Source organism: Podarcis muralis, chromosome 6 (assembly GCF_964188315.1).
Source record: "Podarcis muralis chromosome 6, rPodMur119.hap1.1, whole genome shotgun sequence".
NCBI lineage: Eukaryota > Metazoa > Chordata > Lepidosauria > Squamata > Lacertidae > Podarcis > Podarcis muralis.
Window position 1 is genome coordinate 86,349,739 of NC_135660.1, and position 26,581 is coordinate 86,376,319.

The 26,581-nt window shown below is 47.7% G+C and overlaps 1 protein-coding gene and 1 long non-coding RNA gene across 5 annotated transcripts; one reads left to right on the forward strand and one right to left on the reverse strand.

Moving 5' to 3' along the window:
• Positions 1 to 1,778: 1,778 nt before the first annotated feature.
• On the reverse strand, positions 1,779 to 25,390 carry PITX3 (paired like homeodomain 3). 3 transcript variants are annotated; one of them, XM_077930677.1, is made up of 5 exons: positions 25,108 to 25,388; positions 6,144 to 6,220; positions 5,252 to 5,387; positions 4,411 to 4,616; positions 1,779 to 3,373 (listed from the first exon to the last, which is right to left on the reverse strand). In XM_077930677.1, exons 2-5 carry the CDS (start codon positions 6,180 to 6,182, stop codon positions 2,825 to 2,827), a joined length of 930 nt encoding a protein of 309 aa, XP_077786803.1. In that variant the 5' UTR covers positions 6,183 to 6,220; positions 25,108 to 25,388; the 3' UTR covers positions 1,779 to 2,824. The 3 variants fall into 3 exon arrangements, with proteins under 3 accessions (XP_077786803.1, XP_028584837.2, XP_028584836.1); XM_028729004.2 differs by lacking the exon at positions 6,144 to 6,220 and having other exon boundaries at positions 5,252 to 5,364; positions 25,108 to 25,390; XM_028729003.2 differs by lacking the exons at positions 6,144 to 6,220; positions 25,108 to 25,388 and adding an exon at positions 24,926 to 25,039.
• LOC114597015 (uncharacterized) lies at positions 4,611 to 24,071 on the forward strand. Of its 2 annotated transcripts, none has more exons than XR_013393310.1 (4): positions 4,611 to 4,965; positions 5,275 to 5,435; positions 6,442 to 6,556; positions 23,016 to 24,071. It is a non-coding gene; the product is annotated as an uncharacterized LOC114597015 (long non-coding RNA). The 2 variants fall into 2 exon arrangements; XR_013393311.1 differs by lacking the exon at positions 23,016 to 24,071 and adding an exon at positions 8,612 to 9,001.
• Positions 25,391 to 26,581: the final 1,191 nt, after the last annotated feature.

A 26,581-nucleotide genomic window follows, 5' to 3' on the forward strand; every position in this document is an offset into this window, starting at 1 on the left:
TTGTTAAAGGAGACACCGCTGAGAGTGCGAGAGATACAGGTAGCCCCAGACCTCTGCCCAGCCATCTCTTGTACAGTAAAGTGGTAAAAAGGCAAGATTTGGAGATTAGGATGAACTTCATGTTAAAGAAATTAAAGTTTTATGTGCATAAAATGTTGTGTTTGCATTCACCGTGTTTGAAAAGTTATGAGGTTTTCATTTGGTGTCTGCTAATCGATGACTCATCCCAGGGAACCGGAAGCCAGCGATCTCTCTCAGCAGGAGCAAGTTGCTTAGATGGAGCTCTCTCTGGGACCAGAGAGAATAGTTCTTGGACAATATTAAATAGTAAGATCTTAAAAAGAAGACTGGCCTGTATTGCTAGTTGTTTAAGAGCAATGAGTTCATTTGTTTTTGCAATGTTTATTTTGTAACTAGTTTAAGACAGTTTGCGGTAGAACTTTAGGAAGTCTTTATTGTGGTGAGAGCTTATTGATTTATACTCTGCACAAGGTCCACATCAGGAAACTCCACTCACAGCAACTAACACTTCACCCCTGGATGAGGGAGTATTTATCGTGTTTCTCTGCTTCTGCATTGTCTTGTTTTGTTGCGTCGATTTAACGATGCATTGTTTCAATGTGCAAAATATTGTACATGCTGTTTTGGGCTGCTTAGCAGGGTGCATATAAAGAATAGAGCGATTAGCTAGTTTGCTTTTCCTATAGCGCAAAGGGGCTGTGTCTGTAAAGGAATAGCTGTGGGAAAAGGTTTTGCCAGCTTGAAGGTCCGAAATATTATTTCAGAATTGGCTGCTACACCCAGGGAACCTACAAACTACCAGCATAACCGGGAAGTTTAGGTTTGTGCAATTAAAGTGGATTAAGTCACTCGTGTCACGCCAGCACAGTAAATAAACTTTTAGAAAGAAATTGATTTTTTTGTGTGTGGTTTGGAAAATTGCCTGGGAAATGCATTTCAAAGTGTGGGGTGAATGGAAGATTTAATGGGAAGACATGTAAACAGCCCAAGAACAAATCTCGATAAACCCAGGAGAAATGCTCACAGTTATATAATATCCCTGTAAGGCAGCAAACCTGAACAAATACTCAATAAAGACCAGATACAATGTAGCCTCTGTGAAAGCTTTGTGGAAAGCAAATCACGCTCAATAAATAGGTTGTCTGGAGCAGTGATTGGGTTCATGCTAAACTTTTGAAGACAGTTTTTTTAAAAAAGGGTTCCCCACGTCAAGGCTACAGTGAGAACATAATGGATAGACAAAATATACCAGATAAAAATAGGCATACTTGTGTCAGTTTACATTTTAAACTTTAGCAGGACCAAGAATAGCCTGGGAATGAGACAAATTTCTGGTTTTGAAGTGTTCTCAGTCCACGTCCCCTTGGAACAGTGTTCCACATTAATTCAAGCTTCTAAACTTTTGGAGGCTCAAATACGACTCTCCACAAACATTATAACTAAAAGCTGATGTAAACGAACACGAGTAAAACGTCCAGAGTACCCATATCTCGGCCTTTCAGTAGAAAACGTGCAATCTACCCAAATATGAAAATGTAAGACCTAGCGATCTGCTGCATGGTGCTATTTTTGACAAACTCGAGGGTAACACCTAATTTTTAGACACACTGAGTTCTAGGATTAAAAAAAGGTCTGCTTTAACTGCAGAGCCCAGTTTCTCCACCTTCAGGGGGGGGGGGGGGAAGCAACGCAACGCTTTCATCCTGGATGTTGGCTCCACGTTGCTCTTGCAATAAACAGACACTCATAAAGATTGCGAGGATTTCTTCCGCTTTATTTTGTAATGGAATTTATTGTTGGGAGCACGAAAGAGCCATTGACGGTAAAAGGAAAGCAATGGGGTTCTGTATGTGGATATACTGATATTTAACTCCCGCCTGGTCGAAAATGAAATCCAACAGGGAATGTTTTATTTGCTCATATTTCTCTGTTTCTTTTCACTCTTCCCTTCCCCGACTTCCACAGGTAGGCATGGAGGGACTATGCAGCTCTCGGTTGTCGCTGTTGTTTTTTTGCTAAAGTCAAAGTTCTGTATCCCTTTTGGCGACCTGCTAGCAGCTTCTGCTGTAGTCTTAGAAACCAGTGTAAATCGGGAGGGGGGGAAGGATCTTATCAACGTGCCCGAGTAGATCTCTCCATTCAGCTGGGTTCCAGACCCTCCCCACAGCTCATAATCCCTCTCTCGCCCCTGCCTTCACGAACTCTGAACCTTTCCATGAGACCACATCTTCCTTTGCTGACTCTCAACTACAAAAGGCCGAAATCTGCAAAGGAAAAGAAGAAGAAGCGACAGAACGCTGTGCAAACATTTGTGAAAGGAGTCTAATCCTCAATGCACCGATCTGTGGTCTTTCCAGCACAGCGTTTAGACCTCGGAGGGTTTCGTGTCGGCAGGCATGCAAATCGCCGTGGCGCACAGACATACGTTGGTGAGTGGAATCAGCAGCTGCACCGCTGTCCCCCCCCCCCCTTTCCTGGGTCTCCCTCTCTCCGTATTGTTGCACGAACGGGTTGCCTGTTCTCGGCCCGGAGCAGGAGCAAGCCGAGAGCTATCGCATTACAGCGCCGGATTGACAATGACCTCAGAGCCTGGCAGAAAAGTCCTCTTTCCCAAAAGGGCTTTCGATGAGCGGTTGTGTTTACTTTCGCCAAAAACAAAAGAGAGAAGTCGGAAAGTTTATAACAGCATGGTCAAAACGAAGCACATCTTCCTGGAATTTGGTCGGTCTGGGTGTGGCTGTGGGGCTAATGGCCAAGTTCCTGGTTATCGGGGTTGGATGGGTGGTTTAAGGGTCCTAGGCCTTCATACTGGCCTGTCCACAGCGTACTGGCAAGGGCTGAGGCTGGAGGCTGCTGTCTGCACTGCTGGATAGGTGAAGTTGGCGTGCTGTTTGGCCTTCAACCTCAGGCTAGCCAGGCTGGAGTTGCACGTGTCCCGGTACGTGTATGGGCTGGCTGGGGAAGCGTATGGGCAGGTACTGGATGAAACGGCCGAGTTAAGGCCAGGGCTGTTGAGGTTGTTGAGGCTGGGGCCTGGCACGCCAGTCACTGTGGAGGGAGCTACCATGGATGAAGGCATGGGCATGGAGCCGATGGAGCTGGGCGTGGAGAACATGGGCTGCGACGAGAGGGGGCTGACGTTCATCGAGTTGAAGAAGGGGAAGCTCTTTGCCGACAGGGTGCTGGTGGCGAGGCCTTTGGTGGCCCAGCTGTTGTACGAATAGCCGCTGTACATGTCATCATAAGGCTGCATCAGTCCATTGAACTGGGCTCCAAAGCTGTTCTTGCAGAGTTCGGCCTGTTGGTTCCTTTCTCGCTTCCTCCACTTGGCCCTGCGGTTCTTAAACCACACCTGGGAGAGAAAGGGAGCGTTTTCATAAGTTAGCATTCTGCGTGTGTTAGCTTGGTGAGAATAATAATAATAATAATTAATAATAATAATAATTTATTTATACCCCGGCCATCTGGTTGGGCTTCCTCAGCCACTCTGGGCGACTTCCAAAAAAATATTAAAATACTGTAATACATCAAACATTAAAAGCTTCCCTAAACAGGGCTGCCTTCAGATGTCTTCTAAAAGTCTGGTAGTTGTTGTTCTCTTTGACATCTGATGGGAGGGCGTTCCACAGGGCGGGCGCCACTACCGAGAAGGCCCTCTGCCTGGTTCCCTGTAACTTGGCTTCTCGCAGTGAGGGAACTGCCAGAAGGCCCTCAGTGCTGGACCTCAGTGTCCGGGTAGACACCAGGCGGGGCTGAACTACAACTCCCATCGGCCTCAGGGAACATTGCAAAGGATAATGGGAGCTGCAGTTACAACGGGTCCTCAGCAATAGAACAGGTGGAACTTGCCACAAAATGTGGCCTGCATCCTCACTTCTAAAATGAGTACAGGATCCCAGCCAACCATTATCTCCCACCACCCAGTGTTCCAACTTTCTTTCCCCTTCTGTTACTCCTCATTCCACGTCTACTGAGCATGCTCAGTCCACAATGGGCTTTTGTTGGTGTTCCTCCTCCCCTGTGTCCCCCCCGTCCTTTCAGCTTGTTCATGTTTGAGGGGGGAAATGTACTTCTGCAAACCTCAGGGTTTCCTCAAGCATGCGAGTATCTCCCCCTTGTTTCTTAGTGGTCCTACTTTGGGGGCACTCGCCACTTGAGTTCACTATTAGGAGTGATTGTGAGAGGAGTGCCTCACTTTTTAAAATGCAAGATTTTGAGGGCAATCTGTTCCTCAGAAAGTACTTGCACCGTATAATAGCTCACACAAAAAGGTAAAAGCAACATGCAGAGGCCTCTTCCATTCTGCTTGGTCTGCTATGTGGTTCGCTATCGAATCCTCAAATTCTGACCACATTAAGAGAAAGCAGAGCGGGTGTGAATGAGGCCTACCCGGACTCTGGCTTCAGTCAAGTTGGTCCAGACAGCAATTTCCTCCCGGGTGCTCATGTCCGGATAGCGGTTCCTCTGGAAAGTGGCTTCCAGCTCCTGGAGTTGTTGGCTGGTGAAGTGAGTTCTCTGCCTGCGCTGCTTCTTTTTCAAGGAGCCATCCTCAGGATTGGAGTCATCGGTCTGGTTCTGCTGTGACTTTTCTGTGTCTGCGAAAGCAAGAGCACAGATTTGTTGTAATATATTACTGACTCACAATTGCGTGCAAGAAAGGGTTAACCTGAGCTCAGGTTGCCAGTGGGGGCGGAGCTTAGCAGCCTCCGAGTCTTTTCTCTTCCTGGAACAAGCAAGAAGTCATGTGGTCATGGCTCCCTGCGAGTGAACCGAATCTCTCAAAAAATGAGATTTCGAAGCCTGCATCTTTACTAACCCAAAGATTGCATGTTCCTTTTTCTAAAGAAACAAAATACTTTTCTTTTTAAGTCATTTGGAACCTTTTTCATCTCTGTTTTACTGCCAGTGGTTGGAGACTTATTTGCTGTAACTTCTGGAAACTTTGTGAGTAAAATATTCACTTATCTGCAAAGTCAAGTGTCTGTGATTTATTCTAGCCTAGGGGGTGGATTGGGGAGAGGGCGTGGTCTGGGAAATCCTTGAGGGCCAGCTAGAGGCCTGGATTTTGGCCTTCAGGCATGAGGTTCTGCAGCTCTGCTCTACCAGTTACGATACGCTCATGTCTAAGAAACAAATAGAGCATCTCCCTTTCTAATCAGGCCAGAGCTGGAGGCTATGAAATGAGAAGCACCGCTTGCTGTTCAAAGAGCAAAGCCAATTTCGTACTTACCGCTGTGTTCTTGCCCCTTGCAGCTGTGCTCATGTTGTGGTGTCCCCGACTCTGAGAGGGAGAGATTGGGACTGTGGGCCTCTGAGTCAGTGAGCAAGTTGAACTCCATCGGCCTGGAATAGGAACCGGAGAAGAGCTGAAAAAGAGGCCCAAGTGGTGTCTGAGTGGCATATACAATTAGGAGGTCAGTTTACTTGGTGGGAATAAGTTCAGTTACGTGGGGTTAACGTCCAGTAGGTGTGCTTGTTGCAGCCACAGGCTAACACTGTGAAGAATTAGTGTCTTTACTCCAAAACAGGTTCCATTGTGCACACTGGGATTTAATTCTGGGAGTGCAGCTACCTTTCAAAGCTAACAAATAAACCTTTATGTTTGTGGACCGGTAGGTTCATGCCAAATGTTTGTGATCTGGTTATTTTCAGAAGCTAAAGACAAGCTGACCTTTGGCCTCTGGTGAAAAATTTATACCTATTTCCTCAACGCAGGCAGTGTCAAAGCTGGGAGGCAATGCCTGCTTGTGAATTGGTGGGCATCTTCTTCCTTCCTTACCTCACATATCCCTCCATTTTCATCCTGCACTGTTATTACAGGGAACAACATATATGCAGTAAGAAATATTTGTGTCCCGTCCCCCCCATCCCCCGCCGACTCCTTTACTAAGATAAAAGAAGGTCAGCGTTTTTAAGAGAAAAAAACCACTGGACGGTTTTCCCCCTCTGCAGTAGACGTGAAGGCAAGCACAGTGGTTTGGCACTTGTGCACACGCATGCATAGACAAGCGCATGTGCGCGCGCCACGCACATGAAAGCGCACGAGTCGCCCTGGCACTTTGAGATGGTGCACCTGTACGTGAAAGGCTGTGAAGGCGGGAGCCACGTTTGCCTCAATATACCTTTTTCATGCAGCATTTTGTGCAAGGAGGCGAGTCCATCTGCGGCTCTGGCTATTGTCATAGCTTTTGCGTGATTCCTGGAATTATGCAGAAACGCACAGCACATTAATTCCTCAGATTAAGACTTGATTAAGATGTGTGTAACTTTGCAGTCTCAGAATTTATTAAGGCCCCCTTCTCAAGGAAGCAGCAGATGGAATTTCTTCCCAGTGTTTGTAGATGATAATTCCACACACACGCCCCACAGCTATTTGCATACGACTGCATCTGCCGCTGAGCACAATTTCCTCTCTTCCAGGGACTGATGCTGCAAGGACCGGATTCAAATTCCTCCTTTTCACCTGCTAAAGACCTGAAGCGAGACAGTCGCCCCCTCTAGCAAGAGGTGACAAGTTTGGCCAACTTGCAGAAAGGTAAGTAGCATTAAAAAAAGAGATCTGTAGGCACCCCAGAAACAGGTTTTATTCTGCCTGAAGCAAAAGGTATTTTCTGAACAATTTTGCTTCTGTACAAGAAGCTGCACATCACATCTATTTTTGCAGCCTTGGCCCTATGTGTTTCCATTGACTGAACTGGGACACAAACTCAAAAGGGTATGTTTCAGAACACAGCCTCAATTATTTGTTGCTGAGTGAGCAGTAACAGGCAGGGAATTTCTCGTTGTTCTATGCCCTGGCCACAAATCAGCTTGTCTGCTTGTCATTGTTCCGAAAATAATATTTTTTTGCTCAGTCTTGGTGCTGTTTGCTGGTATGAACTAAGTAGGAATTCATCTCTGGCTATTTCCAAGCACAAGAACTACATTTCACTCTTCTCCCTCATCACTGAATAGAAGTAGATGTTCTGAAGGAAGCCATCTTCCACTTGATGATGTGAATCAACACGCAAATGTATCGGCCGAAGGACCAGAACTACCCAAAGCACAAGAAGAGACTTGACACAGGACATTTTTAGCTCAACAACAGATATAGGCCAAACCACAAAAGGAAAAAAAACAACTAGAGCTAATTTGAATTAAAACTAGTGTTGTTGTTTTTTTCCGGGTGGTACGAAGGACTGGCACCCCCACCCCCAAAATCAAAGCCTCCTTCCCAAAGCCCAGGAAGCTTCTGCCTGGCTTACGGAGGGAGGTAAAAACAACAACTGGTCATAACATCTCCAACATTCCCCTTCTTCTTTTTCCCATTGTTCCTCATTCTGTCTGAGTCAACTTTTGCCATTGGCAGTTCAGTCCCATTCCCCATTTCTCAGTTCCCAGGGAAAACATTGACCCTAGGTATGTGCGAAATTCACACAGTCACGAAATTAAAAGACGCCTGCTCCTTGGGAGAAAGGCGATGGCAAACCTAGACAGCATCTTAAAAAGTAGAGACATCACCTTGCCAACAAAGGTCCGTATAGTTAAAGCCATGGTTTTCCCAGTAGTGATGTATGGAAGTGAGAGCTGGACCATAAAGAAGGATGATCGCCGAAGAATTGATGCTTTTGAATTATGGTGCTGGAGGAGACTCTTGAGAGTCCCATGGAGTGCAAGAAGATCAAACCTATCCATTCTGAAGGAAATCAGCCCTGAGTGCTCACTGGAAGGACAGATCGTGAAGCTGAGGCTCCAATACTTTGGCCACCTCATGAGAAGAGAAGACTCCCTGGAAAAGACCCTGATGTTGGGAAAGATGGAGGGCACAAGGAGAAGGGGACGACAGAGGACGAGATGGTTGGACATTGTTCTCAAAGCTACCAGCATGAGTTTGACCAAACTGCGGGAGGCAGTGGAAGACAGGAGTGCCTGGCGTGCTCAGGTCCATGGGGTCACGAAGAGTCAGACACGACTAAACGACTAAACAACAACAAATGTGCGAAGGGAGGTGGGTCAATTTGGGGCCTGAGTCATTTGGGGCTTCAAACCCCAACAGAAACAGCTTGAACTGGACCTGGAAATAAACCAGTAACCAGGGAAGCTGTTTTAAAACAGAAGGGAGTATGAGATCTAAACGGAACTAGAATCTGGATGCTGTATTTTGGGCCCACTGATGTTTCTGTGTTGTCTTCAAGGGCAACCCCACACAGAGAGCATTGCAGTCATCCAGTCTGGAAGTTGCCGGAGCACAGGGAACAGTGGCCAAGTCATCTATGTCCAAAAGAGGTTGTAGTTGGCAGAGGTGGAGGAAGCCACTCGGGCGCCTGGGGTGGCACGTTCAGGGGCAGGGCGAGCCGGCCACAGAGGCAGGGCGAGCCCACCCATAGGGGCAGGGCACATCATGGGGCCTCTGGGGTCTGCCTGCCTCCTCTGAGTTAAGATGTAACCGGCTGTACTTTTGAATAAATAAGGTACTGCAACCACTACCATGCTATAAGATCCACTATCCTGTAATATTACATATGGTATGTACAATTGTTTGTGTTTTTTATATTAATTTTGCTGTAAAAATGTGTGAGATTACGATATTGTATTTATTTGCATTACCTAGAGCCTGTTCTACTGATGAAGCCTAGGATGGCGAAACAAGACTAATCTTCCGGAAATCCTTGTCTTAGTCTCTGTGAAAGGATTCTGTGGTACTGCAACAACCCTTCATGTGGATTATTGGACTCAATGAACAGACAGGTGGAATAGATACTTACACATTTATGGACCTTATGCATGAACTGACTAGAGAATGAACTGATCCACTGGGTCATTTCTGCTTTATGAGACTTCCGTTGAAATCTACAATTTGATACAATGAATATTATACCTTATTTATTCAAAAGTACAGCCGGTTACAGGGATGCGGGTGGCGCTGTGGGTTAAACCACAGAGACTAGGACTTGCCGATCAGAAGGTCGGCAGTTCGAATCCCCGCGACGGGGTGAGCTCCGGTTGCTCAGTCCCTGCTCCTGCCAACCTAGCAGTTTGAAAGCACGTCAAAGTGCAAGTAGATAAATGGGTAGCGCTCCGGCGGGAAGGTAAACGGCGTTTCCGTGTGCTGCTCTGGTTCACCAGAAATGGCTTAGTCATGCTGGCCACATGACCCGGAAGCCGTATGCCGGCTCCCTCGGCCAATAAAGCGAGATGAGCGCCGCAACCCCAGAGTCGGCTACGACTGGACCTAATGGTCAGGGGTCCCTTTACCTTTACTTTTACAGCCGGTTACGTCTTGTGTGTTTATTGAGTATGTTTCCCGTAACCATACGTTTCTTGATGTTGTTTTGCCTCCTCCTACTCAGCTGCCCTACAGCTGGGTGGGAGGCAGCGGGCAGACCATTTGGGCAGCGCAGAGCCTGCTCGTGCCCAAGCTGCTGTGTCTCTCCCAGAAGAGACGCATGGCTCAGGTGTGCTGCAGGCCCCACGGCGAGTGGCACCCAGCATTTTGTCACCCCCCTCAGGGGTGACACCTAGGATAGCTTGCACCCACCGCACCCCCTTCCTCCGCCTCTAGTAGCTGGCAAACCAGGTAGAGCTGAACAAAGCCACTCCTAGCATTTAAGATTAGCTATTCAGAGGGACTCGGGTGGCGCTGTGGGTTAAACCATAGGGCCTAGGACTTACCGACCAGAAGGTCGGCAGTTCGAATCCCCGCGACGGAGCGAGCTCCCGTTGCTTGGTCCCTGCTCCTGCCAACCTAGCAGTTCGAAAGCACCTCAAAGTGCAAGTAGATAAATAGGTACCACTCCGGCGGGAAGGTAAACGGCGTTAGTCATGCTGGCCACATGACCCAGAAGCTGTATGCCGGCTCCCTCAGCCAATAAAGCGAGATGAGCGCCGCAACCCCAGAGTCGGCCACAAAATGACCGAATGGTCAGGGGTCCCTTTACCTTTTAATCAGAGTACTGTGCAGACTTCCACTCTGTTGCTCTGAAGCTGTCCATTCTGAGGCACAACGAATGGCTCTATCTAGTCCTCATTACTGCATTAAACACACACCCTGAGCCACCAGGGGAGATGGTTTGTCATTTGGGCCATGTGTGGTGTCATCAGCATAAATATGCACTTCTCTGTCCAACCATGTTCCGGGGACCAGGGCAGCAAATTCAGATGATTTCTGATTTCGAATGTACAACCCAGAAATGCACAAGGGGGGGGGGGAGCGATCTAAGTTCAAGGAAAGGTCATGAATTTCTTGTATATAAGAATTTGGGGATGGGGCGAGAGTCTAAAGCATCAGGGCAATTTTCCTACACTTGTGATCTTAATGGAGTTGAAATGGGAACCATGGGAAACCATTAATCACCGGAAGATAAACAGCCACGATTAGCCTGCTACTCAGAAGTAGCTGAGCGCCTGTCGGTAAGGCAAGGCAAGCTGTAAGCTTTCTGCATTATCCAGTCCTCTGTTTCCATCACGTTTATTTGAACCAGCTACCAGTTCAAGGTACAGTGGTACCACAGGTTACAGACGCTTCAGGTTACAGACTCCCCTAACCCAGAAATAGTACCTCAGGTTAAGAACTTTGCTTCAGGATGAGAACAGAAATTGTGCGGCAGCAACGGGAGGCCCCATTAGCTAAAGTGGTACCTCATGTTAAGAACGGACCTCTGGAATGAATTAAGTTCTTAACCTGAGGTACCACTGTACCAGTTATTTAAAGCCCAGTCCCAGCGTAGCCTTAGACAGCACTCTCTCCTGTTTGTTGCCTCCATCTTTTGTGATCAGCAAGTAAGACCAGCAACTAAGGCCAAAGGACCTTTTGTTGTAAGAAAAGGATCATTCACACAACTTATTCACAGTCAACTTCCTAACAACTATATATATTTTAAATTTTCTGTTGTAAACCTCTGAGCACCTTTTAGATGGAAAGTAGCTATGCATTTACAATTTAATATAAAATAAATACGCTATGACAGATTTTTTAAAGTTGTGTAAGTTAAGCGGTAAATGGCTTATGAAAGACTTGCAGTTCCTTCCTTCCTTCCTTTTATAGACCATGAAAACTACACAGAGTAGAAAGTTAGAGAGAACCATCTCATTGTCTACATATGCTGTTTCATGCTGAATGTTTAAATGGTTTTCCCTGCCTGTGGAAATCAAATGAGAAACCCAAGGATTTAATTTACCTGAGACAGGGCGACAGAATGTCCACTCTCAGACAAATTTTCTTTCTGACATATTTCTCTTATGTAAAACGTTAGTTTAAGGTTTGCCAACACTTTAAAATAATCCTCCCAATGCAAATGCAGTCTGTAGACCTGCAGGAACATGAGCTTTTGGACTTGACAAATGAACTTGGAAAAAACCAGACTTGGGAAGATAAAGCTTGGACTGGCTTGGAAATGGGGGGTTGGATTGATCCCCCTGTGCAGGGATGTTTGGGCTTCCCGAGTCTGGCAATGGGCCGTGAGAGGTTTGGAGCTGTGGGGGCTCTCAATTTTGGAAGGATTTTGAAACATGTTTTTAAATACCACACGGAGTTTAGTTTGGACTATAGAAAAGGGGCTGATTTGTTGAAAAGGGTCAAAAACATTACCAAGCTGGAGTTCCCACGAGTGAAAGGAGAATATGAAGAAGAGCCGCGGAAGGGACATGGAAGAGACTTAAGGGCCTCGGATATAAGGTTAACAGGTTAATGCGCTAGATCAATGGGATAAAAAGGACTGACAAAACCCGGGACCAGGAGGAAGGGACGCTGGATGAAGATTGGATTGTCTTTATTTCTTTTTTTGTTACTAGGATTGTTTTATAAAATTGATGAATGTTAGAAGGATGTTGAAATGAAATGGCTTGGCTCTAGCAAAAATGTTTAAAGAATTAGGAAATAATATTATGGTTATCAGAAGTTGGTAAGAATAAGACTTAAGCTTTAAGTTTGAAGGTTTTTACAAGATAAGATGCTAATAGATTAAGACAATGCAATGAAATATTAGGATAAATAAAGAGGGAAAGGATTTGCTGAATTAATAAATTGAATTGGAATACAAAAGAGGGAGGTGTGAGGAGGTCCGGGAAATAAGCAAATGAAAGATAAGCAAAGGAAAGATGGAATTGTTTTTAACTATTTTTATTTTTGTATTTTTCTTTGTTTTCTTTTTTCATTTTGTAACACTTTAAAAACCCTAATAAATATCTTAAAAAAAAAAAAAGCAAATGCAGTCTGTAGACCTGAAATTTGAGAGTCAACGCAGCTGGGGCTGAGAAAGAGTGGATTGTGGGAGTAAACTTCACTCTGAAAACTTCAGAGGGTTAGGCTGAGGCCAAGGGAGTTGCTTGCAGCATCACTGCAATGTGATCTACTGCTGTTGTGCTCTTTTTGAAGACTGAGGGACCATCCTGAAAAGAGCAGCTTACGATAGTCTTGCAATGTAAAGGTAAAGGGACCCCTGACCATTAGATCCAGTTGCGGATGACTCTGGGGTTGCGGCGCTCATCTCACTTTACTGGCCGAGGGAGCTGGCGTACAGCTTCCGGGTCATGTGGCCAGCATGACTAAGCCGCTTCTGGCGAACCAGAGCAGCGCAATTAATGCCGTTTACCTTCCCGCCGGAGCGGTACCTATTTATCTACTTGCACTTTGACGTGCTTTCGAACTGCTAGGTTGGCAGGAGCAGGGACCGAGCAATGGGAGCTCACCCTGTCGCGGGGATTCGAACCGCCGACCTTCTGATCGGCAAGCCCTAGGCTCTGTGGTTTAGACCACAGCACCACCCGCATCCCTAGTCTTGCAATGTAGTCCAGTGTTAAAATCATGGATCAAGTGGGACATAGGCTGGTATGGATTTCGAGCCAAATTCTGCCGCCACCCCCAAAAATAGATTACACTTCAAACTTCTTCACAAGCCAAATTACTGCTTGTTCAGTTACTTTAAATATTTTATACCACCTTTCAATCATATTCTCGGGGGGCTTACAAATCCAGAGCTCAACTGAATTCAAAAGCCACGTTGGAATGTCACATTAAGTCAAGCCGCGCAAACCCTCCAACATTTCTCCAATGAAAATAGGAACATCGGGACATTCTGGGATCAAATCAGAAACCAGGATGGCTTCCGTAAATCCAGGACTGTCCCTGGAAAATAGGGACATTGGAGTGCAAATGTATTAGCTGGGGCAAACTTTGGTAATATGGCACCCCGAGAGAGGACAAAATTTCTGCCTCCTATTTCTTATGATGGCAATAATTCTTTTTCCAATCCCAGTTGCTCTTTTTATGCATCTTCTCAGTAAAAAGGTAAAGGTACCCCTGCCCGTAGGGGCCAGTCTTGCCAGACTCTAGGGTTGTGCGCTCATCTCACTCTATAGGCCGGGAGCCAGCGCTGTCCACAGACACTTCCGGGTCACGTGGCCAGCGTGACAAGCTGCATCTGGCGAGCCAGCGCAGCACACGGAACACCGTTTACCTTCCCGCTAGAAAGCGGTCCCTATTTATCTACTTGCACCCGGGGGTGCTTTCGAACTGCTAGGTTGGCAGGCGCTGGGACCGAGTGACGGGAGCGCACCCCGCCACGGGGATTCAAACCGCCGACCATGCGATCGGCAAGTCCTAGGCACTGAGGTTTTACCCACATCGCCACCTGCGTCCCTCATCTTCTCAGTAGGTACCTGTAAAGGTAAAGGACCCCTGGACAGTTAAGTCCAGTCAAACTTGACAATAGGGTGCGGCGCTCATCTCTACTTTCAGGCCAAGGGAGCCGGCGTTTGTGCACAGACAGCTTTCCAGGTCATGTGGCCCGCATGACTAAACTGCTTCTGGCACAACAGAACACTGTGACGGAAGCCAGAGCGCACGGAAATGCCGTTCACCTTCCCGCCACAGTGGTACCTATTTATCTACTTGCACTGCCATGCTTTCGAACTGCTAGGTTGGCAGAAGCTGGGACAGAGCAATGGGAGCTCACCCCATCGTGCAAATTCGAGCCTCTGACCTTCTGATCGGCAAGCCCAAGAGGCTCAGTGGTTAAATATTTGTTGTTGTTGTTATGCACACACCCCTTGGCTCAGCACCCTGTGCGGGGGAACTGCTGGCACCGCCCTAAATCCAGCACTGCTGCTGGATCCCAAGGAGATGATAGCTGCTTTACTCCTCCCTGGCCAAAGTTTGGCTCAACATGTCAGCCAAACCCAGGTTTGTGATTAAGATCTCTTCTCTTTAACCTTTTATCCAAACCTGGAATCATGGTTAATGCAAGCCTTGGCTTAGCTGCTGCCCTAAACTGGGGTGAGACTATGCTCTGAGAAGCTGCAGCCATCAGGGTAAAATGTGTCCCCACATATCACATGTTGTTGTTTTCGTTCTTAACCAGTTCTGCATTGCTTTCAGGTTGCTGTTTCCTGCACAACTGTGTCACACATACAACCTAGAATGATCTAACTATGGCAGGGAGTGACAAAGGACTAAAACAAACTTCCACGTTAAGTTAAGGGATGCTGTCTGGAAGCTTTCTAGGCAATCATTTTCTCTGGCGCTCTGATGCCACTGCAAAGCCAAAGAGATCCATGGGCCCACACAATTGCGGTAATGGGGAAACCTTTGATACCACATCCTAAGGTTCATGGGCAAATTAAACAGCAAAATAATGTATTATAAAAGTAATTTATGGATTTACAGTGCCTTATTGGATTTACAGTGCCGTATTGCAAGCTGGTGTCACAGCCTGCAAAACGAGGGCGATGGGAACGGGAGTCCCTTTCGCAAGCCACTTTTGGCTCCAATACTTTGGCCACCTCATGAGAAGAGAAGACTCCCTGGAAAAGACCCTGATGTTGGGAAAGATGGAAGGCACAAGGAGAAGGGGACGACAGAGGACGAGATGGTTGGACAGTGTCCTCGAAGCTACCAGCATGAGTTTGACCAAACTGCGGGAGGCAGTGGAAGACAGAAGTGCCTGGCGTGCTCTGGTCCATGGGGTCACGAAGAGTCGGACACGACTAAACGACTAAACAACAACAACAACATTGAAAGACAGATCCATGTAGCAAGCTTGGAACGTTTGTCAAAGAACATAGGCTTCCCTGCTAGCTTATCAAATGGAAAACGCTTATCAAATATCACACACTTATATAAATGTGATATTATATAAATATCACACACGCTTATATAAATATCAAATATCTATAGTCTAAAGATAGGGGGTGATGTATAGGTTGGCAAAAAGAAGATGATTTTGCATACCCTTCAACATTTCACTCTTGTAAATGAGTGTGTAGTCCTAGGGGCAGAGTCCAAGGCCTTAACACAATTCAGACTCGGATTCGCCACAACTAGAAAACAAGAGGTAAAAGTGTGCGCGTGCACTCATTCCAGTGAGGCGATAAAAGCTGTGGGGCAAGCCACATACCCCACAGCAGTTCAAATACACATGAAACACGTCTATGCACATAGCTTCCTTTATGCAATTTACAACAGGAATTGGGGATCTGTGGCTCTTCAGCACTTAGCCTCCCAACTCCCATCAACCCTAGCCAGCATAGATAATGGTTAGGGATTATGGGAGTTGTAGTCCAACAACATGTGGAGAGTAACCTCGATTTAAGGTGCCATTTGGCACCTAACTTATATATCTGAGTTTCTAAAGCTGGGTAACTGACTATGAGTTCAGTTCAGTGGCTAAGGCACAGAATTATTAAGCAGAAATAAAGAGAGTACTTTGGAACATATGCAGACTGTTTTCCCCTCGCCACTGAGCAACTGCGGGTTTCCCCCTTCCCACACACTTAAAAGTAAGAAGTGGTGCTTACAGAAGGATGGCATATCACTCACACTTCTCATTTTAGAAATTAAGTACTGATCTAACATCAGTTGCAAGCAAATGGTGACCAGAGCACATATACATTCTGTTCTCCTTTCTGCAACACAATCCTGTTCTTGTTTTCCTTTCCCCAGTTAGAGGTAAAGGTAAAGGGACCCCTGACCATTAGGTCCAGCCGTGGCTGACTCTGGGGTTGCGGTGCTCATCTCGCTTTATTGGCCAAGGGAGCTGGCGTACAGCTTCTGGGTCATGTGGCCAGCATGACTAAGCCGCTTCTGGAGAACCAGAGCAGCTAGGTTGGCAGGATCAGGGACCGAGCAATGGGAGCTCACCCCGTCACGGGGATTCGAACCGCCGACCTTCTGATCAGCAAGCCCTAGGCTCTGTGGTTTAACCCGCAGCGCCACCCGTGTCCCTAACATTTCGTGTACTTGGATTCAAAACCAGAGGTGGGGGCACAACAGATTAAGGTATACACAGCCTTAGAATGGCAACAGCCAGATAAAGAAAGTGTCCCATTAGGATTACATTAACACTTCCCCCTAGGGGGATCATCCTGCAAATGTTATAGCACAGGGCTGTCCAACTTCCAAGAGACTATGACTACTCCCACTATAAAAAAAACAGGCAGTGATCTACTCATTGGATTGATTGACCAGAGTTGTTGAGCTTTTTTGGGGAAAGGGGCCCGTGATCGACCAACATCGACCAGGGACACCCTGTGATCGACCGGTAGATCTCAAGATCGACCTGTTGGACAGGCCTGTTATATCAGAACCAATCCTTTGAAGCAAACTCCGAGAAGGTATTTTGTTCGGATGCTACACCCATAACAAATTATATTCCTGGACCTGGAAAAACGCATGAAAATCTGGGCCACTGGTTCCCATTCTGCTCCTACTTTCTCCCAAGTGTGACACGGAATCACATTTTCGAAGGACTAAAGAGTGTTTGCTTGCAGATACAGGTAATTATTAAAGTAACAACCACAACAACAGAAATCCTGTTTGCTTTATGTGGGCTGCAACATTCCCATGCATATTAATGGACGATGAGTCGGGTTCCCTGGTGCAATATTCAGAGATGAAAAAAGAGAAGCTGGGAAAGTTGTTTTAAAAAATTATTTAAAGTCAGAAAGATTCTGATTCACTTCATTTCCTATGCAAGGTACCGTTAAGGCAGATTTCTTAGCAGCGGAGCAAAGAAACAACATTTGGGAAAATGACAAGCTGGAGAGGCCTTGCCTTTTAGGTAAAGGGTTACCTGCTGCAGACCGCGAGCTCAACTTCCCGTCTATGAAACAGGGATGACAAAAGGAAAACGAAACACTCTGTGCTGCTGTTGTGATAGTTCATCTGCTCTGTAGGCTAGGGGGAATTTGCTGACTCGTCCTTCAGGAACCTCTCCAATGGGCTGCTGCAAGAGCTACTAACACCATGTTAGATGAGGAGAAGGGGGGACCCAACCACAATTGCCCCGATGGTGAGGTGTGGAGTTTCTCTGGTCTTACAGCTTTTGAGATCACATTCTTCTCCAGGGATGGGGGCTGTGACCCTGTGCTGCTGACGCTGCTGGTTTCGTTGCATTTATTACGATTGTTTAAATTTGTCCTGATGCTACTTGTACTGTATTACCTTGGAAGCTTTGGAAAGGTGAATTTATATTTTTTTAAGCAATGGCAAGGCTTCACAGAACTGTCGATTTTCATTCTTGCCCACCATTCAAAGGAAGAGCTCAAGTCCAGCTAAGGAGCTAAGGGTGGCTGATTTATCATTGCTGTTAAACATCCTTTACTCTAAAAGGTCTAAGAGATGAAATACTGAACATTCAGAGGAGAGATTGCTAATGTCACTTGTGCTATGGAACAATTCAGTGAATATTACTTATCATATCCCACCTGTCCCTATTCAGGAAGACGTACAGTGGTACCTCTGGTTAAGTACTTAATTCGTTCCGGAGGTCCGTTCTTAACCTGAAACTGTTCTTAACCTGAAGCACCACTTTAGCTAATGGGGCCTCCTGCTGCTGCCGTGCCGCCAGAGCACGATTTTTGTTCTCATCCTGAAGCAAAGTTCTTAACCCAAGGTACTATTTCTGGTTTAGTGGAGTCTGTAACCTGAAGTGTATGTAACCTGAAGCGTATGTAACCTGAGGTACCACTGTACACTACTTTATTTTATCTCCTTAGGAATAGTTTGGAAGAGACAACAGGGCTGTTCATCTGTTACATTCAGTGCACATACAGTTTTTGTACAGTGTACACAAGATTGCTAAATTTTACACATATGAATTTATGGACATTCTATACATATTTGGTGGTATATGATCACATGCAGCACTTTTTGATTAAAAAAAATTCAAATTCTTGGAGAGCCTATTCCAAAGACACAACTATAATATATATTTTGAAATTAGATTTTTTTTTAATTGGTTGCGGCTAGAATGCTGCTTCTTAAATATTGTGGGGTGGTATCAAACATTCTGTCAGCTGACGAATGGCTTGAAAATCTGGTAGATTGCGATTATGGCAACTTTTGAAGCACTCTCAAAAGCTACAGTGGGATTTATTGAAGCAATTTTTAAGAATTGCTAAGAAATAGTAATTATGGCTGCAATCCTACACACATTATAAAGTTTTTAACATCGTTACGGTTACTGGCATCTTTGGTCTTAATTTTTTTAAACAATGTTACATTTTTATATTACGCTTGCTCTTTTTATAGCTTTGTATGGTTCTTTTTGTTTCAGATTCTTGTTTAATGTACAAAGAGTTGGACATTACTTTCTCCCATTTTTTCCTCTGCTTTCCCCCATTTTCAATTTTCTAATACATGGATTTTTTAAAAGGAAGTGGGTGGTAAGAGTTTTCAGCCCGTTTATTTCAGTGGGTCTAGTGAGTCTAACTGGACGTGGGTGGCGCTGTGGTCTAAACCACAGAGCCTAGGGCTTGCCGATCAGAAGGTCGGCGGTCCGAATCCCTGCGACAGGGTGAGCTCCCATTGCTCGGTCCCTGCTCCTGCCAACCTAGCAGTTCGAAAGCCTGTCAAAGTGCAAGTATATAAATAGGTACCACTCCAGCGGGAAGGTAAACGGTGTTTCAGTGCGCTGCTCTGGTTCACTAGAAGCGCCACATGACCCGGAAGCGAGATGAGCGCCACAACCCCAGAGTTGTCCGTGACTGGACCTAATGGCCAGGGGTCCCTTTACCTTTAGTGAGTTTAACTAACGTTGGACTTCACACAGTTAACATTTCTCCACTTACAAACATTGATTTAACAAGAAGGGAAGAAGCAAAATAAATGGTTCAGAAACAAATATTCAAATTAATATGGGTCTCTAAATAACTACAGCAACAAAAGCAGGAGAGGATAGAGTTCAAAGAATCAGCTATGTACCACTGAGTAATTGGGGTCTCTTAGAGCAGTCTCTGTTCCAACTGCTACAGTCTTGGACTGGGAAGCAGCTGTGGAATTCATCCTGTCATTCCCTGGCTGCAGAATGATGTTTTAGGGCAGGAGGCATCAGTTCCCTGCTCCACTGTCTTATCTGTATGTTGCTTTTTACTCTCTGTCTCTCTCTCTGTGTGTCTGTCTCTGTGTTTCACGTGATCTTCCCTCTCCCAAATCTCCCACTCTCCCGGCAAAACAACAACATGTCCTCTTAATCTCCTGTCAGCAGGCTCCTTAGTGCCAAAGCACTTGTGTTCCAGGTATCCCACAGGAAGCCACACTTTACACAGGGTCATGTAAGGTTATAATGTCCGTCCCCATCACTTCACACAAGGCAGAAGCATTTCAGGAGGGTGGAGAGGAGGGATGTGCCTTGTGGGGAGGGTCTTTGACCCAAGGAGGGGCACAGCCTGGGGAGAGTCCCAAGGACTGGACAGAGAAGTTTTGGGGGCTGCATTCCCCCACCCAAATCAAGTAAATAAATAAAAATACTTAGCTAAAAGTAGAAACAATCAGAATCATCCTTGAAACTGAAATACTTGCTGAGGTCACTTGGATTTTCAGCAAATCCAAGAAAACTTGTTTTAGTTTAGATTTTTTTAAAAACAAGACCCCCAAAAATTGTTCTTTGTAATTTTGCAATATATACTCGTTAACCACATGAAAGGTACTCCCTGATGTCAATATTTTATTTAGCTTCCTAGTTTTCAAACGACTGACGATTTTGACAGGTCCTTCTGAGCACTCGGAGTCAAAAGAAAGTAATTTGAAACAACTGTTGTTGAGACACTTCATTCTGAATCTGCTAGACCGAGGATGGTGAAAGGTGGGTGTCCTGCTCCACCCCCCCAACATAATAATAATAATAATAATAATAATAATAATAATAATAATAATAATAATAATTTATTATTTCTACCCCGCCCATCTGGCTGGGCTTCCCCAGCCACTCTGGGCGGCTTCCAAAAGAATATTAAGATACTGTGATACATCAAACATTAAAAGCTTCCCTAAACAGGGCTGCCTTCAGATGTCTTCTAAAAGTCTGGTAGTTGTTGTTCTCTTTGACATCTGGTGGGAGGGCGTTCCACAGGCAGGGCGCCACTACCGAGAAGGCCCTCTGCCTGGTTCCCTGTAATTTGGCTTCTCGCAGTGAGGGAACCGCCAGAAGGCCCTCGGTGCTGGACCTCAGTGTCCGGGTAGAACAATGGGGGTGGAGACGCTCCTTCAGGTATACTGGACCAAGGCCGTAAATCCTGGCCACGCCCATGATCCCCACATTACCTGTATTTATACATATGCACAGGTGTGGATGTATACAATAGATTCCACAATACATTGAGATGGGCTATGGAGACCGGGCTTACATTCCTGACCAGCCATGTAAAAAGGTAAAGGTAAAGGGACCCCTGGCCGTTAGGTCCAGTTGTGGACGACTCTGGGGTTGCGGCACTCATCTCACTTTATTGGCCGAGGGAGCCGGCGTACAGCTTCCGGGTCATATGGCCAGCATGACTAAGCCGCTTCTGGCAAACCAGAGCAGCACACGGAAACGCCGTTTACCTTTCTGCCGGAGTGGTACCTATTTATCTACTTGCACTTTGACTTGCTTTCGAACTGCTAGGTTGGCAGGAGCTGGGACCGAGCAACAGGATCTCACCCCGTCGTGGAGATTCGAACCGCTGACCTTCTGATCAGCAAGTCCTAGGTTCTGTGGTTTAACCCACAGCGCCACCCGCATCATGTAGCATGGCTGAAAACCTATGCAAGTTGCCTGGCTGGTCAGTAAGCTGCGTCAAACTCCCTGGTCCTGTCTTCTGACTGGTTTTGCAAAACAAAAAGAGCTTGAGTCAGCAGAAACTCATTCTTTGTTTAGAATCAGCAATGCAAGCAAATAAGTGTTACCACCGAGACTGCTAGCATGAGATGGGAACCCGGACAAAGGAAAAGAAAGAAGTATCTAGTCTGATTATTTTCCCACATCTTCTGACATCCTCTACGCTGGTCTGTCTCAAACAGCAGCAAAACTTGCATGCCTCGTTGTCACTTTGTTTGCTTGTTGGAGAAAGGAGAATCACATCCCTGCTCCACTAGGCCTGAAAATACTAAGGATGGCCCCAAGTTTTCATACTAGAGAGAATTCAAGGCAACCCTGCTGTTTTAGCAGACACAGCAATCCAGGAACATCTCAGGGCTGCCAACTCACAGCCCTGTCTGTGGCAGGAATCCCATCTTCCGGATGCAAAAAGGGAAGAATAGAGATTTGGTTCCCATTTCCGGTAAAGTCCTAGTGAAATGACCTCCCATCATTCCCCACCCCCAAAACAAGCCCACTGAACTTAACACCACCTTCCCACTTAGCAAAGCTGCCTGCACATTAGTCAAAATCCACACACAAAATATGGGATGGGACGCAATTTGTTGTTCAAGCCAGGGGTTCTCAAAGGATGTGGCAGAAAAAGATGTGTGGCAGGAAGATTCAAGGGCAATCAAAGAAACACTTAAACATTTCAGTGTAGTGTAGTGTTTTGCAGTGCAGTGCAGTATAGTATAGTATAGTATAGTATAGCATAGCCCAAAACAATTATTTTACTTGCAGAATATGCACAGATGTCTTTACAAAATGAGAGCAATCCTACTTGTGATTTTATTTCCCAATACATTTATTCTCATAGAATCATAGAATGGTTGAGTTGGAAGGGACCGAGAGGGTCATATTGTCCAAACAACCTGCAATGCAAGAATATTTTGTCTCCAAAGTGGGGCTCAAACCCTGAGATTAAGAGCCTCATACTCTACCAACTGAGCTATTTCACCTGTCAATTAAAAAAACAAAATCTTACAGCAATTTTTTATTATGAAAAAAGTGCCAGAGGGGAAAAAATTTGAGAACCACTGTCCAAACCTATCGGGGCCATCTCACGCGCCTTTGAAAGCCAAACCGGCCCCTGTGGAGCCAGTGGCGTAGCGTGGGGGGTGCAGGGGGGGCCGGCCGCACCGGGCGCAACATCTGGGGTTAGGGCAAATCCATGGGTTAGGGGGTGCAAATCCACAGGTTAGGGGGCGCAAATTACTTGCCTTGCCCCGGGTGCTGACAACCCACGCTACGCCCCTGTGTGGAGCCACTCAGTCAGCACCCTTCCAACCCGCATCGCTAAGCTCCCGGGGAGCAAGGGACCAGCCTGCCGTCGAGGCTCGAGGGGGCGCCCCACCACCGCTCCGAGAGGGGGCTGGGAAGGGGCGTTTATTGCTCCGCCCGCCCTGAGCAAAGGGATCAGGCTGCCAGGATACGTAGGGGCCGCCTCGCCAATCGCCCACGAGGCGGGCTCTCTTCTGCCAAGCCGAAAGTGGCCACGTCGGGGCGGTCGGCAGCTGCAAGCCAGCTGCGCCTTTTCTCGGCCGCGCTGTCCCCGCAAAACCAGGGCGAGCTGGTGGGCAGGTGCCACCACCGAACTGTGGATCGGGACCACGAGGTGCTCCTCCAGCTCCCTCCGCCGGGGAGAAAGTGTTGCAAAGCGTTAGCCGCGAATCGCGCCAGATCAACCCGGTGGCGCGCGGGGAATCATGAAATTGGAGAGTTTAGAAGGGATCCTGGGGGGGGGGGGTCATCCAGTCTAACCCGCTGCAACGAATGAGAGCGGGGGTGGGTCGGTGGGGGTCGGGGTGGTACTTCAAGGGGGCTACCTCTTAATCCTGCCACCCTTCCGCCGCTCTCGCTGAACTTGCGCGGAATACAAAGTGCGTAACTGACTCCTTTACCCAGATCCACTCTTGGGAGAACCAATTGCGGCCCAAACGGCTCCCCGCACCCCCACCCCCTGATCCGAAGCGAGGCAGCGGGGCTGCTCCCTGGTTTGTCCTGAGCTGGGGGGCCAGAAGGCGTCCAAGCACCGCCGCCACTGCGCACACGCGCTTCTGTGGTTGCGCCCCGATGGCAACTAAGACAGAGAGCAGGCGACGGCTTTCCGCCTTCTAAATGCTACAGTGCTTTCTTACGGTGTTTTGTCTGCACAACAGAAGCGAGCAAGGAATTGCGGAAAAACGATTAGGCAGCAGGGGCCGGCCTCCCCTTGCCCCCCTGCCCCCTTTCCCAACGCACAGCGTGGGGAGTTGGGTGGCGACGTGGCGAGACTCCAGTTTGTGCGCGAATAGTCCGACGAGTATTTGGCGTTTTCAGCCCAGATTAGATGCTGAGCTTTTCTTACCCGAGTCGCAGTTTGCTTGTGGCACCGACTTAGCAATGCCTGCTGGTTTCTGATCATATAGGATGGGGGGAGTCGTTTATAAAGAGCACAGTGTCCCCGCACTGGTGATCAAATGCCAATTAAGCCCTGATCAACTAAAACCACACAGTAACTTCTGCACAATATTCGTGGTGTGGGGGGAAAACGGCTATTATGGACATATTTTTAATTATGGTTTTACTATGGACATAAAACTTTGCATACCGTTGCATTCCGAGTAAGAAAACACGCAAAAACTGAAAAGGTATTTTGGTCTCACGAATGTGCAAATTACTGCATTCTATCTTGTTGAATTATAATTGCGATTATTTTAAATTAACGGACAAACGTATTGGTATTGTGGTTTATTTAGATGCATTTACATCTTCCTAGTCGCCGTGGTTTTCATTCCGAAGAAAATCAGGATGCAATATGTTTTTTGAACAATTTTACTGTTAAATTATTTTTGATTTGGCCTTTGAAAAATATTGTCTTCTGTAAGTAATGTTAAATTATAAATAGAAACTTGAGTAGAGAAAATAGTCCCAAAACTATTAATCAACAAGTATTAATAAAGTAACCGAATTAATAAGGAATCATTAACATGCATTTGGGTTTTGTTTTGTTTTTCGTTTGAGGCTTCGCTTTTTGCAGCGGTTTGTCGATTTAATCATCATTCTTCTCTGAAAGGTCTCCTTCCTAGGCAAAATCCAATTTTTATTTTCGTTCACTGAGGGCAGATTTTAACCAAAATTAAAAGTCCCGCTGATAAGGAGCCGTATTTGCCAGCAAAAAGCGGAGAAAAATTAAACAAGGGTTCCCAAGGGGGAGACTGAATATCTCCTCTTCTGGGAACCTGCAAGATCCCTCCGGTTGTAAACAGCAGCCCGGTCCTTACATAAATATCATTTGTCTATCTGTCCAAAAGCCGACGGACTTTCCCCGCGCCATTTCGCTTCCTCTCTCTTCCCCCTCTCTTTCTCGCACACCCGCAAGCTTGTTTTTAGCAAACCGTTACCTTACAAAAGAAACCCCGGCTCATAATTTCGCGCGTCTACAAGCACCGCTTTTCCGACTCTGCGCGGAAACTAAACCGGCGTCTGGCTTGCAGTTCAGAAAGCAGAGTTTATCTGAGTCGGAGGGATCGCCTCGGCTCTCCTGCCCGGGCGCCTCGACTGTGCCCTAGCCACCGGATCAACTCACCCTCGGGTTCCCGAGCCCCGAGCCCCGTCCGTCAGTGCCTAGGAGCACTTCGCGAAGCCTCGACGGCAAGGAGAGCCAGTGCGCTGCCGGGGAACCGTGGCGTGGGGGACTTTCCACGGCTGCAGAAAATCACGCCCGGCCCACCGGCTGCGGCAGGGGGAGGCTGAGCAGAAGAAAGACCGGCCGACCTCCACCACAGGCTCGACGGGAAGGCCGGGACCAAACAAAGGACAAGATGCGCCCTCACCTTTCCAAGAGCAGCTGGCAGAATAGGCATCACCACACGCGGCGGCAGCAAGGCAAGGGGCGCGCAATGCAAGCCGTCGGGCACACCCAGCCTTGTCCCGGCACCCCGCCCCGTCCCGCCCCGCTCTCGGCTGTCTCCGTTGCCTCGCTCCGCGGGGAGAAGCCGGCGCAGCGACCACTTACAGCGCGCGGCGTCCGTGCGCCCGGAAAGAGCCGTCGGCTGTCCTCGCCTCGCCTCCGCGCCAGCCTTCGGGGCTGCCCAGCTCCGGCTCCGCTCGTCGTAAGTCCCTGCGGAGTAGCGCTGCCGAGCTGCGCGCGCTTGGCCGCAGCCTGCTGGAGGAGGGTCCCGCCGTCGAGTGCGTCCCCTTCGCGGGGGCCATCGGCTTTAAGGATGAGGCCATCGGCGCCCCCAGGCAGCTGCCATCGGGCAGCGCGCGCCTAGCCCGCCCCATTCGCAGCCGCGCGGCTGGCCAAGCGCCCCCGCCCCCTTCCCGCGGCGAGGCGAGGCGAGGCGAGGCGTCGTCGGGCCCCGCCCTTGCCAGACTCTGGCGCTCCCCGGGCCGCCCCCTCGGAGGCCCGCTAGTGGGCAGGGGCCGCCCGCTCCCTCGGGCGAGGAAGGAGGGGTCGCGGTGGCAGCGGCTTGCCAAAGTCTCCAGGTGACAAGGAAGGTCCCGGCAGGAAGGTTGTCCGTCCCCTCGGGGCTTCTCTGGAGCACCCAAAGACCAGAGAGTTAGGAAACCGGAGGTAAATGCAGGCATGACTGGCAACCTTTTAAACCGTGAACATGATGACCAGTGCCGGATTTATGTACTGTATAGGCTAAGTAGGCTGAAACCTAGGGCCTCTAAGTCTAGGGGGCCTCGCCAGCCCTCCCACTCCCCAGCGGGCTGTCTCCCCTCTCCCAAAATTGCAAACCCAAGACTTCATGCAAAGGCAGGGCAACTCAGGACTCTAAATCTAGGGGACCTCACCAGCCTGTCTTCTCCCCAGTGCCACGGTCTCCCCTCTCCCAAAATTGTAACCCCAAGACTTCATGCAAAGGCAGGGCAACTCAGGCCCAGCAACTATTAGACTCAGGGCTAGCCAGTGGGTCCAATTTGAAACAGTGGGGTGTAACTTTAATTTTTTTTTTTTTTTTGGTAGGGCCCCAGTTCACAGCCAAAGTCTGCAAAACTTTATATCTTATAACTACAAATAAAATCCATCTAGATTGCCCTGGTGTGGGGGCCCCCTTAGGAGCGGCCCACGGGGCCCAATTTGGCCCTATTGCTCTAATTGCCTTAAGGTCAGCCCTGGTGAGACTGTGCAGGGGTTGGACTGACAAGTCCTGCACCTTCTAAGTCCCTGGTGTCACCATTCAGAGTACAAGACTCAAGGACTCATTATGGAAATAAAGGGGGGGCACTTATTGGTAATCAGTTTTGTCACCTCTTCCCCCCCAAACCCCGAGACAATGAGCCCAGCCACCTTTTATTCACAGTTGCATAAGCAATACACTACAGCATGGCCATAAACTTGTACAGTGGTGCCCCGCAAGACGAACGCCTCGCAAGACGTAAAACCCGCTAGACCAGGGGTCTGCAACCCGCGGCTCTGGAGCCGCATGTGGCTCTTTTACACCTTTGCCGCGGCTCCGGGGCGGATACTAGTGAGGGGA

Excerpts from the sequence above, each read along its gene's own strand:
- PITX3 (XM_028729004.2), bottom strand. The coding sequence starts at position 25,376 with ATGGGGCGGGCTAGGCGCGCGCTGCCCGATGGCAGCTGCCTGGGGGCG. Across the intron at positions 4,617-5,251 it reads CAAGGGGCAAGAACACAGCG|ACACAGAAAAGTCACAGCAG; the intron begins GTAAGTACGAAA and ends TTGCTTTCGCAG. Across the intron at positions 3,374-4,410 it reads TGACTGAAGCCAGAGTCCGG|GTGTGGTTTAAGAACCGCAG; the intron begins GTAGGCCTCATT and ends TTTCTCTCCCAG.